We start from the raw sequence: 12,887 nt of genomic DNA, 5'->3' as shown, positions 1-12,887 counted from the left end.
ATTTTTTTAGCAATCCCGTATTTCACATAGTATGAGGGCACCTGCATATGATTATTAGTTTCCAATTTAACCTTTTTGATTTAAGTCATTCTTTGGTAAGTTGTCATGCTACTTTATATGCTTCATCTATCAGATCATATATTGACTCTCCTTTTAAAAAATTAGGGTAAATTACATTTCTCGTGCTTTATGTTTGTAGCGGGTTGCAGACTTTTTTAAAACTTTGCTTAGACATGCTTTCTAAGACCATCCGTAGTCATAAAGCCAATTTGGGGGCGTTATGCGACACATGTCATGCCACGTCATACATGGGCTTTATGGGGCGTTATGTCACTAGAGCCCGTAGTCATAAAGCCCCTACCACATCAGTGCTCAATTAATTAATTTTCATTTTTTAAATTAAAAACCATTACATCAAATAAAATAAGTTTTCATAAATGCAAGGACCAATTATGTTAAAAACCAATTTTAGAAACCAAGTTTTAAAAACAAATTTTAGATATTTGAGAAAATGCAGGGACCAAATGTGTTAAACCAAAAAAAAATCAAAATCAAATCGCCTCTGTCTTCTTCTCCGATTCTCCGGCAGGTTTCTGGCCGATTTTCCGACGGACTTGCAGTGACCAATTTGTCTTCTTCTTCGATTTGCAGGGACCAATTGTGTATAAACAAAAAATGTTACAACCATCACGCTGCTATGCTGATGGTGCTGGTTCTTTTTTTGTGGCCCAAAACGCCCCCCGTCGTCGTGTTACCGGTGCTATATGGCGCGACGCCATGGGGCAAAAACCCAGCCTCATACCACCCCATTACAGACGACCTAAAAATACAAATTTCATAAAGAGAAAAATGCCCGGATAGTCCCTGTGGTTTCACCTTTTTTCACCTATAGTCCCTAACTTTCTAAAACTACTTGAATAGTCCCCAAGTTTTCAATTTTTGTTCTCGGATAGTCCCTAGGTCTAACTTCAGTTACTTTTCTCAGTTAAGTGGGTGTTGAAATGACCAAAATGCCCTTTCCTTAAAAGGCCAAACCATAGGGACTATCCGGGTATCTTCTCTTTATAAAACCCCTCCACCCTTCATCTTCAACATTAAGAAACCCTAATACCCACACCCTGCTTCTCTTTAAATCCACTACCAAACACCCACTACCTCTTGTTTTCCCTACCGACGAGCACAAGGGAGTCCGACTGGACTCCGGTGACGGGTCTAACTAGTTTATCGGCCGGCAAGACACCCCAAACACCTCCCCTCGTCGAAAAATCGAAACACCACCGCCCGGTGGTGGTGAGCGATGGCTACGGAACCAGAGAGACAGAGAGGAAGAGAGAGAGAGGGAGAGAGATGGCGGAGGTTGGTGAGTGGCGGCGGGTCGCAGCGGTGGTGACGTCGATGGCGGATGAAGAAAATTGCGACCCCCCCCCCCGCTGCGGCGCCGCTGGAAGTGGTGGCGGCAGAAATCGGCAGCTCCGGCAGTGGTGATCAGGTAAATCTTCAACAACATCCTCTGTTTCTAATTTCTTTTCTTTCGGATCACATCTTTACGACAGTGGTGATCGAGTCCTTTGTCCTCAAATCAGTTCCATACGCAAACACGGTCGAGCCACCATGTTTTCGGACTAATTTACGGCTAAAATTGGATCAAATATCAGCTCGTTTTTCTGCCGAGAAGGGTTTGTTTTGATCAGTTGTTGTTGCAGGTTGTTTGAGATAAGTGAAAAAAGAATTGTTTCAAATCAAATTTTGATCTGTTTCGCTGTACCGTGTGTGCACTTCGGACATTTATCATTGAATTCGAACTGATTTCACAAACACAATCGGACCAAGAACTGAGTACTTTGTTTGAAACATATTACTGATAGAAATCGATGTGTGTGGCTGGGTTGAATTGATAGTTGCAGCTGGTTATAATGAAAGGAAATACGATTTTTATGATAGTTGAAGTGTTGTAAAAAAAATATAATAGAAGCCAGATAAGGTTTGTTGGAAGCCGGAGGCACTGGATGACCGGCAGCCGGTGATGGTGGAGGGTGGAGGAGGGTGATGGTGGGTGGAGGTTGAAGATGAAGTGTGGTGGTGGGGTTTTATAAATAAAAATGAAGAAGGTGCCCGGATAGTCCCTATGGTTTGGCCTTTTAAGGAAAGGGCATTTTGGTCATTTCAACACCCACTTAACTGAGAAAAGTAACTGAAGTTAGACCCAAGGACTATCCGAGAACAAAAATCGAAAACTTGGGGACTATTTAAGTAGTTTTAGAAAGTTAGGGACTATAGGTGAAAAAAGGTGAAACCACAAGGACTATCCGGGCATTTTTCTCTTTCATAAAACATCGACCTAAAGAGAGGGCTTTAATACTAGTCACTATGGTGACCAAATTGCACAAACGGTTGGTTGTCATGTAGAGAATAGGACAAAAGTGAAGGAAATTATTTTAATCAAATTATTAAAATAAGTAGACTACCAAGTTGGTGTGGCAACCAATGGTTTCAACCAATAACCAACATAATATTTAATTTTTTATTCTTTTTTTTATTATTTAACTTCTGTTTCTTTATAATATTTTTTTTCCTTTTTTTATCATTTAACTTCTATTTCTTTATAATAAAATATTAGTTTAGGTTAGGTTACGAATGTGGGTGAAAAATTAGATTAAGACCATGGGGTATGAGGCGGGGGTTTGGGCGTGGGTTGGGAGAAAACGCCCAAGCCACCACCCCGGGTGGGCTTGGGTTGGGGCGTGGCCCTTGGGGCTTGGGTTTCAAGCTGGGCGTGGGGCGGCCTTGACATCCTAGTTGGTTTGCTTTCATTCGCTGACCCCGCCATGTCATAGCAGGACATATGAAAAGTTTGAATTTTAAATTCAAACCGGTGCACCCAACCCAAGCCCTGCCATAACCCACGGACACGTAACCAGACAGTGAAGGGGCTCCCCTTCCACGTGTCAACAAATGTCTCAACCCAAGCCCAAACCCAACCCAAACCCCGCGGTCTAAGTTGGGTTATGCAGGCAGAAGAGAAAGAATTAGTATTTAATTTTTTATTCTAAGGGCATCAATACAGCAATCTTCTTGAGGGCTTTTAAGGCATCAATAAAGCGATCTTCATACAACCAAAATGTGTGTTAGGCGGTGTTTGGCTTAGCTTATTTTGGAGCAACTTATGACTTATTGACTTATAAAAGTTAATAAGTTGTTTTTGGAGTGTTTGGATAAACTTATTTAAGAAGATTTTGTGTGTTGAGAAGTTATTTTTGAGATATATAAGTCAATAAGTCCTTATTGGAGAAGGAATCCCAAACACCCTACTGTTAGGTTGAAGCAATAAACATCGATTCTGCTTTCTGGAGACGATGATAATTTCTCATCTTCGTGCTTTCATCAAATTCAAAGGTGACTCCTTTCTTCTTCCTTCACAAAACCCTCGTTCTTCTTCACGATTCAGTCCTCACGCTACCCTTTTAGCTTCTCTTCTTCACTCCAATTCCTTTTCAAATAATGGGGATCCTCCTCTGTCTAGGTATCAAAAAGTTACTAACTTGGATGACGCCTTTAACCTGTTCGATGAAATGACACAGAGACGACCACTGCCATCTGTTGTTAAGTTTACTCAGTTGTTAAATGCTGTTGCCAAAATGAACCATTTTTCTTCTTCTCTCCACCTTTTTAAACAAATGTGTCTCATTGGAGCGCCTGTTAACGAGTACTGTATCAGTATCGCAATCAAGTGTTGTTGTCAGATGTCTCGCACCAATGACGGTTTCGCCCTCCTAGCTTCTTGCTTCAGGCGAGCTGTTGTCCCAAATATCGTCATATTTAATACACTCTTAGATGGACTCGTCATAGAAAATAGGATTGCTGAGGCAGAGAGACTCTTCAAGAAGCTCATTAAGCAGAAAATTTGTGAACCTAACGTTGTTACATATTCCACAATGATTAAAGGGCTTTGCAAGTTTGGTTATAATGATATAGCCATTGGTTTGCTTAGGCTCATGGATGAAAGAGGCTGTAAGCTTAATGTTGTTGCATATAATATCATCATTGATAGTCTTTGCAAGGACAAAATGATAGAGGATGCTTTCAAGCTTTTCAATGAAATGGTATTTGCCAAAGGCATTCAACCAAATATCATCACATACAACTCTCTCATTCATGGCCTTTGTAACTTAGGCCGTTGGGACGAGGTCTCTAAGCTGCTGAAAGAAATGGAGGATGTAAGGATCTCTCCTGATTTGCAAACCTTTACCCTATTAGTTGATGCATTTTGCAAGGAAGGTAAAGTGGATGAAGCGGAGGCTGTTATAGACATCATGGTTGAGAGAGGTGTGGTTCCTAACATAGTCGCATACAATTCACTTATAGATGGGTACTGTCTGCGAGGTGAAATGACTAAAGCAAGGGTGCTTTTTGATTCACTTACGTCTAAAGGTCTCGTCCCTGATTTGTTTTCTTACAACAGTTTATTGAACGGGTATTGCAAGAGTTTGAAAGTAGAAGAGGCCATGCATATGTTCCAAGACATAACAAGAAAAGGTTTGAAACCTGATATAGTCAGTTACAGCACCATGTTACAGGGACTGTTTAGGGTTGGGCGTTGTGGAGAGGCACGCAAACTCTTTGATGAGATGCGATCACAAGGCCTAATTCCTAATGAATGCACCTATAGAATAATATTAGACGGTCTTTGCAACAACCATCAAGTTGAAGATGTGCTCTCTTTGTTTCATTTGGTGGGTGATAGCAAGCTAAACTCTGACATTCAAGTGTACAATATTCTTATTGATGGTATGAGCAAATGTGGGAAGCTTGATATTGCAAGGGATCTTTTCCAAGACCTAACTCTGAAAGGTTTGAAACCTAATGTTCGGACATATAATGTGATGATTAGTGGCCTATGTAGAGAAGGTATGCCAGAGGAAGCAAAGCACTTGTTTCGTAAAATGGGTGAGAGTGGCTGCCCACCAGATGGTGTTACTTGCAATGTTCTTCTCCAGGGATATCTTAAGAACCAGAATCACGATGATGTTGAGATGCTTTTACAGGAAATGGATGGAAGAAGGTACTCAGTTGATGCTTCAACTTTATCGATGTTGATTGATGAAATCGCAGCTGGTTCAGTAGATAGAAGTATGCTTAAATTGATAGGTAAACTTGTCCCATAAGAAATGATGGACACTCTTGCCTAGATAGCAATATGGGAGAGCGACTGCATTAGATATTGTAGGTCTGAGCTATTTGTACTTTTGTAGGATGAGAAATTAAAATCGGAAATTTGTATCGAATTACTTCTGGTGTTTACTTGTGGCATATTATATCTAATGAGTTTATTGTTCAACATATTTGAATTTTTTATAGTAGCAGTCACATTTCATCGACTTTATATATGAATTCCGGTTTGATATCTACAAAGTGTTGATATCTATATAAATGAATTCTGCAGTGGATGTGCCCCAGAATCGCCATACTTGTTCAGTTTTTGCACATTCTTCCTGCCCAACGGTTGTGGGTAGTCACATTAATTTCTATTTCTACATATGTACCCATACGCATAGGCATTATGAATCTGCAAATGGTTGTTAGTTGCTGAGTTCGATCAGACCTGAGCTAAGGAAAAAAGGAAGGAAGTAAATCATGATTGTGATTATCATAATGGTGATGCGAACCGATGGGCTCGAGAAGCAAGAAACTAGGTTGCCGAGAGGGCATAAAAAGCAAAGAATGATTCTTATTAGCAGGTACAAGAGATCAAGGATCATGAAGCGATCAGTCAGTGGCAAAGACGGATCTTGTTGGGAATTTAAAATTTAATAATAAAATAATACTTGTGTTTTTATGTTTAGGTTAAAGAATTGTAAAAGGATTTGTTTTAATATGTTTCTTTATTGATAGGGAGTAGTATTTCTTTAGGTAGCTTAGAAAATAAGTTAACAATTAGTATCAACAGAGGGTTTAGGGTCATTGTAAATAAAATGTGGTCTTTGTTGGTAATATTAGTTGAATCGTAAGTAGTGATTTGTTACATAAAACCGTAGGTGTTATTCAAGTTTGCTTGATCAAGTATTCCAACACTTACTTCAAACAGAACCAAAACCAGTTTCCCTTTTCATCAAAGATGCAATCAGTATAACAAGGATTTTGATATAACTAGAATTAGATTTTGAAGAACTTTACAAGATACATCAGATTTTCATATAACTAGGATTTCCATTGTAATCAACAGTCAACCACCTGTTACAAGATACTCGTTTGGCGGTTTCATAGGTAAAGAGTGTCGCCGGAACAAGTTGCAGGTCGCCTGAAGAAGTTGCCGCGGTGTGTGGTGGTGATGGTGGTGGCAGACGGTGGTTGTGGGTGGTGGTGATGAAGGTGGTGATGGTGCCACGTAAGCTTCCACGTCATCATTTAACCAGGTTGTGTGCCACGTACGCAAAACACTAACTGGGTTATAGCCCAGTTAGTAAAGGTTTGGTGGAGAAAAATAGCTTGAAAGTTGGGACTGGAAGAAGGAATTTTTTAAGTTGAGATTATTGCCGGCCAATTGGTCAAAGTTTGGAATATTAAAATCTAATAACCCAAATTTTTTAAACTTCCATAAAAATAGTTTTTTATAAACTTTTTTTGTTTTTAGTTATTTTTATTTAAGTTACACATATATTTCATTAGGGATGCTAAACGGGTTGTGGGTTCGACCCGAAATTAACCCAACCAATTAACTTTATGACATAAAGCACATATCAAGAAATTAAACAAAAAGAGTTTTCGATAACCCAGATGCCTAAAATGCAATAGACAAAAAACAAAAAAAAATGTTTTTTTTTTTTCTAAAACGCAATAGACTAAAAACACAAAAGAAAGTGTTCTTTCTAAAAGCAATGGACAAAAAACACAAAAGAAAGTGTTCTTCCCTAAAACGCAATGGATCAAATTAAAATCGGAAATTTGTATCGAATTACTTCTGGTGTTTACTTGTGGCATATTATATCTAATGAGTTTATTGTTCAACATATTTGAATTTTTTATACTAGCAGGCACATTTCATCGACTTTATATATGAATTCCGGTTTGATATCTACAAAGTGGATATCACAGCGTTGATCACAAGCAATGTTTTGTAAAAACCAGTCCTGTATTAGAACTCATCTCCATATTACTCAAAACAGTACTGAATTCTGCAGTGGATGTGCCCCAGAATCGCCATACTTGTTCAGAAACATTCTTCCTGCCCAACGGTTGTGGGTAATTACATTCATTTCTAGTTCTACATATGTACCCATACGCATAGGCATTATGAATCTGCAAATGGTTGTTAGTTGCTGAGTTCGATCAGACCTGAGCTAGGGAAAAAAGGAAGGAAGTAAATCATGATTGTGATTATCATAATGGTGATGCGAACCGATGGGCTCGAGAAGCAAGAAACTAGGTTGCCGAGAGGGCATAAAAAGCAAAGAATGATTCTTATTGGCAGGTACAAGAAATCAACGATCATGAAGCGGTCAGTCAGTGGCAAAGAGGGCTCTTGTTGGGAATTTAAGAAATGGATTAGGGATCGGTTTAAAATTTAATAAGGGTGCACGGGGTGCCTTCGGCAACCCCATGCGGTGACCCCTTTTCCCGCTCGGCAAGAACACCGCCATCCATGCGGTGAGTAGAGAGAGGAGAGAGAACCGGTGGCGGCTCACCGAAGAGAGAGGGAGGAGAGAGAGAGGGAGTGACCAATCAATGCTTTTTAAAAAAAAAAAAAAAAAAAAAAAAAAAAAAAAAAACCAATTCACCTAAGAGGGGAGTGCCGCCATCAATTTAGGGTGTTAGGGGAGTTTAAGAGGGGAGTTGACGTGGCACACGAGGATTGGTTGGGCGTAAGAGAGGGGACTCACCTCTTAGGTGAGCACCCCTTACACCCTAATATAATACTATTTGAGCTGATGTATCTCAATGCCTCTGGCTAGAGGATATGGTGATGGTCCTCCAAGGGAGGATGATCCGCCACGTAGGCGCCACGTCATAGTCCTCCCAAGGATGGTCACTAGAGGGTATGGGAGGATGATCCTACCCCACCACTTTTTTTTATTTATTTTTTAATTTCTATGCCCTATGTACAAGTATTGAAGCCTAATGTACAAATCTCATTCACAAACAAACAAAGTTGGGCCCACCATGTGGATCGTCCTGGACGTCCATATCTTGACGTTGAAGACGCGGGGGGGGGGGGGGGGGGATGGGTCGACGCCGGCGCCGGACCGAGACGGAGGCGGGGGACGCTGCCATACCGTGCAGCCTAAGGCTTTATATATGCTTGTATGATTGTTTACCTTCACCAGTCCATTGCGAGGTGTTGGTGTTTCTATAAACCTAACGGCTAACGCCTAATGATAGAATAAAAACCATGGATTTGAGTTGGGTTATTCGGGTTTTTGTATATGATATAGCATCCGACATTCAATTCGTATCACAATCGGGTTGTCGAGTTCAGCCTGTTTGGTTATTGGGTTCATTGGGTCGGTTTATTCAGGTAGTACGGGCTTGGACATATTTGTTAATACTCGATTCTGGGTGTTGATTGGGCGGGGAATGATTATGATAAAATAAAAAGGGGAAATAGAGGGTTAGATGAAAAGACGCTTCCACAACAAATCACCGCCTGACGAAAGTCGGATCGCGCTTAGTTCTTACTCGGGTAAGTCGCGTTACCGATGTTGGATTTCCCTAACCAATATCCGAACAGAAAATTACTGGATTAATTTTCTACCCAAAGATGCCTCACCCGATACTCGATCTAACCATCCCGTTCAACTTAAATGGATGAAAAACAATATTAGCCTGTTTTATAAATTCATTCGACTCTAAGGGCTTGTTTGGCTAAGCATATTTAACTTAAAAATGATTTTTTTTTGTGAAAAGAACTTATTGACTTATAACTTTTTAAAAAAGAGTTTTTAAAAAAGTGTTTGGATTAGCTTATGGGTTGAGAAAAACCAATAAGTCAATAAGGTGTTTTTTAAAAAGTGTTCGTCTTAGCTTATTCATGTAAAATGACAAAAAGTCATAAGCAGCTTCAAAAAGTCACTACTTGCTAACTTTTCACAACTAACTTTTCCTCTCGAGTTAATAGCCAAAATGGTCCCTGAGGTTTGCTCACTTTTGCCACTTTAGTCCAAAATCTAAATTTTTTAAATCTGGGTCCCTGAGGTTTGCATTTTGTTTTCATTTTAGTCCAAATTTCAAAAAAGTCTAATTTTGTCAAAAAAAAATTTAGAATTTTGTCTTTATCCTCATTTCTCATAAGGGCAATTCTGTCATTCTAGATTACTATAAAGTAATTTATATTAAAGAAAATAAAAAAAAACCTCTTTAAATACCCTGATCAAAACCCTCACATTCCCCATCATCTTTTTCAACTTTGCAAAAGTAATCAAAGATCAAATTTTTATACCATTACCAGCAATAACGAAATACGGCCTTCTTTGATATCCCAAAATCGGAACAACATCAGTAAGCAAACAGACCCCAAACAGGTTTAATAATCCAAGGAATGTTAGTGATTCCTTGATAAGCCTGTGCTGCAGAAGGTTGAACTTTCTGCACATCTTTCATGTAATACTCTCTACCCACCCTACCAAGAGCTCCACCAAACCCTTGATTTATTCCATAAACCACCACAACCCCACTAACAAGACTCCAATGTGTTTTTCTTGATAACATACCACAAAAGCCCCTCTTTTTGGGCCTCCATTTTCATTCTTCAACAACCTCTTTATTGCAGGTTTCATGGTCTTTTCCTTCTTCCACCATCAATATCAACTTTTTTTCACAAGAAAAGTGTTTTTTTCTCAAATGGGTATTTCAAGATTTATTCTTTTGAGACTAAAGGGTATGGTTTGGCTCATCCCCACGGGGATGAGCCTCCACGTAGGCGCCACGTAGGCGGCTAGCATGGGATGAGCGAATTTGAAGATGGAGGGGGTGGAGGATGGGGCCCCACCACATATTTTTTATTGTTTAATTCATTTTAATTCTTTAACTTTTATTTCTTTAACTTTTTTTTTTATAAAAAGTATTCAACATTTATATAAAAATACTACTAAAAGGAAGATAATAAAATCCATTACATAACATAAATAAAAATTACATAATCTAAAAAATAAAAAATTACGCTACCTAAAATTTGAAAAAAAAGACTAGATTTAAAAATTTAAAACAAACACACTACTCGTCTTCGTCTTCGGCTCCGTCACCGTCCACCATGTTAACGTTGTTCCAAATATGTTCTACCAAATCTTGTTGAAGGTCTGCATGCGTGAAGTCGTTTGTTAGCGAGAACGAGTTTAAATCCTGTTGTGGGGGATCAACCGGGACAGTGTTCCCCCAAGCTGCATTCTCATCATACTCACAAATCGCCCGACCTTCGTCTTCAATAATCATGTTATGGAGCAAAATGCAAGCGTACATACAAAGACGCAGCCTTTTTGGGGTGAACGCACGTGCCGGTTGTGCAACGATGGCCCATTTTTTTTGTAAGACACCAAAAGCACGTTCGATGTCTTTTCTTGCAGCTTCTTGACGCTTGGCAACTTTTTTCCGTTTTTCGTCCTCGGGATATGGAATAGTCTTCACAATTGTAGACCAAGACGGATATATCCCGTCAGCAAGATAATACCCACGTCTATACTCAACCCCAGAAACTGTAAAACGTGTGTCCGGTCCCGTTCCATTAACGACATCGGTAAAGATGGCCGATTGGTATAACACGTTGAGGTCGTTGAGTGAACCAGGGAGACCAAAGAAAGAATGCCATATCCACAAATCTTGTGATGCCACAGCTTCAAGTATCACGGTTGGATAGCCGTGATCACCTCGCGTATATTGGCCGCGCCACGCAGTCGGGCAATTATGCCACCCCCAATGCATACAATCAATGCTACCAAGCATTCCCGGAAACCCGTGCCTTGCTTCATGAGCTTGGTACAACTGTTGAACATCATACGCGTTTGGTTTCCGCAAATATTTTTTGCTATACAGTTTCACCACATTATGGCAAAACCGATACAAACATTCCCGCGTAGTTCTTGCCGACATCTGTAAGTACTCGTCCAAAGCGTCGGCCACTGTCCCGTACGCCAGTTGTCGAATGGCCGCAGTACACTTTTGTAACGTTGTAAACCCTTCATAATTTCGAGCATCAGGACGTTGCGTGAAAAACGGGTCTAGCCCCGCCAAATCATTGGCAATCCTTGTGAATAAGCGGCGACTCATTCGGAACCTGCGTCTAAAAATGTCGGCGTTGTAAAGTGGCTCATCCGAAAAATAATCGTTCACCAATTTGTCGTGCGCTCCTGTCGTATAAAATATATAAGTACGAGTTAAAAAAAATAAGGACAATGAAATTTTGTAATGAAAACCTTGGCGGTCTCTGTTAATGCGTATTCGTCTGGTAATAACATTTTCAGACGAGAATTCTTCCTCTTCCTCTTCCTCTTCCTCTTCGATTAAAATCTGTCCCGCCCGTAGTACAGCGTTTGCGAAAAACATCTCCTCTTCGTCATCCGAAGACGAGGGCCACCAAGGATTAGAAGCCATTGTGGGTAAAAAGATATTTTTTTTATAAAAGTAGGGAGAAATTGGTATAAAAGTGAGAGGGTTTTGGGTTGAAAGTGGGGAAATAATATTGAAAGTGGGTGATTTTATAGAAAAAATGAATTTTTTTTTATTAAATAGAGCCGTTTGTAACGGCTATTTTTTTGAAAGGTGGAGCGGCACACCCGGCGGTGGGTGGCCGTTTGTGACGGAAGCCGGGCCAGGAGGGCGGTGTGGGGGGCCAAGCCGGGCCAAGCCGGCCCCCATACCTTCCAGTCTGATGTTAACATAGTTGAAAAAGGATTGAAACTTTGAAAGCCTTTCAAGAAACCTCAAAAGTCAAAGTCAACGTTTGTAAAAATTGGATCTTGGGATCCGACTACAAGGTCTGTTCTAGACTTCTTGACAAATCTTTGAAATGGGTTTTGAATCTTTTGATTGATTATTGCAAGTGCATCGTCATAACCCCATCTGCCAGTAATAAACAAAAATGTATAAAAATAGAATATTGAAAATGTCTGCTGCTCAGATGGGTGTAAATTACACTGAATCTTGTGAAAGATTTTCAAATCACAATGTGATAATCTTGTAACTGTTTTAAGTGTAAGTGGATAAAGTTTTGAACTTTGATGTTTGGGGGATGAAATATTGAAAGCTCCGAGGAATCCAATGGTGAAATATGAAATTTTTGGAAGGTTAATTGTTGACCAGAATCCTGGTGAGTATGGGTTCCAATATATTGGCTAGAATGATTTTTTTTTTAAAGTACAGCAGTAGGAGGGGAAGGGAAGCAGGTGAGGAAGAAGATGATGGGGAAAGTGAGGGTTTTGATCGATACAGGGTATTTGGGTATTTAAAGAGGTTTTTTTTTCTTTAATATAAATTACTTTACAATAATGTAGAATGACAGAATTGCCCTTATGAGAAATGAGGATAAAGACAAATTTCTGTAAAAAATTTGACAAAATTAGACTTTTTTTGAAATTTAGATTAAAATGGCAACAAAATGCAAATCTCAGGGACCCAGATTTAAAAAATTGGATTTTGGACTAAAGTGGCAAAGTGAGCAAACCTCAGGGACCATTTTGGCTATTAACTCTTTCCTCTCTATGCAAAAAGTCATTTTGAAAAGTGCTTATCAGTTTGTCAAACATTTTTTCTCCTTATTAGCTTTTTGTAAAAGTCAATAAGTTATAAGGAGGTGTTGAAAAGCTTAGCCAAACACCCCCGAGTTGTGTATGTTGTCTTTAATGGGTTTTTATATAAAATCATACTTTATTCTTTCATTGACTCGTCAAATACTTACCTTTTATTAA

The 12,887-nt window shown here is 39.5% G+C and overlaps 2 protein-coding genes across 2 annotated transcripts; one reads left to right on the top strand and one right to left on the bottom strand.

The window, feature by feature from the left end:
* The first annotated feature begins 3,285 nt into the window (after nucleotides 1–3,285).
* On the top strand, nucleotides 3,286–5,337 carry LOC110902049 (pentatricopeptide repeat-containing protein At1g63330-like). The gene has a single exon (XM_022148787.2). It carries the CDS (start codon nucleotides 3,354–3,356, stop codon nucleotides 5,160–5,162), a length of 1,809 nt encoding a protein of 602 aa, XP_022004479.1. The 5' UTR covers nucleotides 3,286–3,353; the 3' UTR covers nucleotides 5,163–5,337.
* A 4,842-nt stretch (nucleotides 5,338–10,179) lies between these two features.
* On the bottom strand, nucleotides 10,180–11,760 carry LOC110899894 (putative nuclease HARBI1). Its single transcript, XM_022146785.2, has 2 exons — nucleotides 11,397–11,760; nucleotides 10,180–11,330 (listed from the first exon to the last, which is right to left on the bottom strand). Exons 1-2 carry the CDS (start codon nucleotides 11,572–11,574, stop codon nucleotides 10,204–10,206), a joined length of 1,305 nt encoding a protein of 434 aa, XP_022002477.1. The 5' UTR covers nucleotides 11,575–11,760; the 3' UTR covers nucleotides 10,180–10,203.
* Between the last annotated feature and the right edge of the window lie 1,127 nt (nucleotides 11,761–12,887).

Source organism: Helianthus annuus, chromosome 13 (assembly GCF_002127325.2).
Source record: "Helianthus annuus cultivar XRQ/B chromosome 13, HanXRQr2.0-SUNRISE, whole genome shotgun sequence".
Classification (NCBI taxonomy): domain Eukaryota; kingdom Viridiplantae; phylum Streptophyta; class Magnoliopsida; order Asterales; family Asteraceae; genus Helianthus; species Helianthus annuus.
Note: the sequence above shows the minus strand (reverse complement) of the source record. Positions and strands in the feature narration are given on the sequence as shown.

Bases quoted from the DNA above. Each gene is read 5' to 3' on its own strand.
- LOC110902049 (XM_022148787.2), top strand. From the start codon at position 3,354: ATGATAATTTCTCATCTTCGTGCTTTCATCAAATTCAAAGGTGACTCC.
- LOC110899894 (XM_022146785.2), bottom strand. From the start codon at position 11,574: ATGGCTTCTAATCCTTGGTGGCCCTCGTCTTCGGATGACGAAGAGGAG. The intron at 11,331-11,396 runs GTTTTCATTACA...TTTATACGACAG, and splicing joins CATTAACAGAGACCGCCAAG to GAGCGCACGACAAATTGGTG.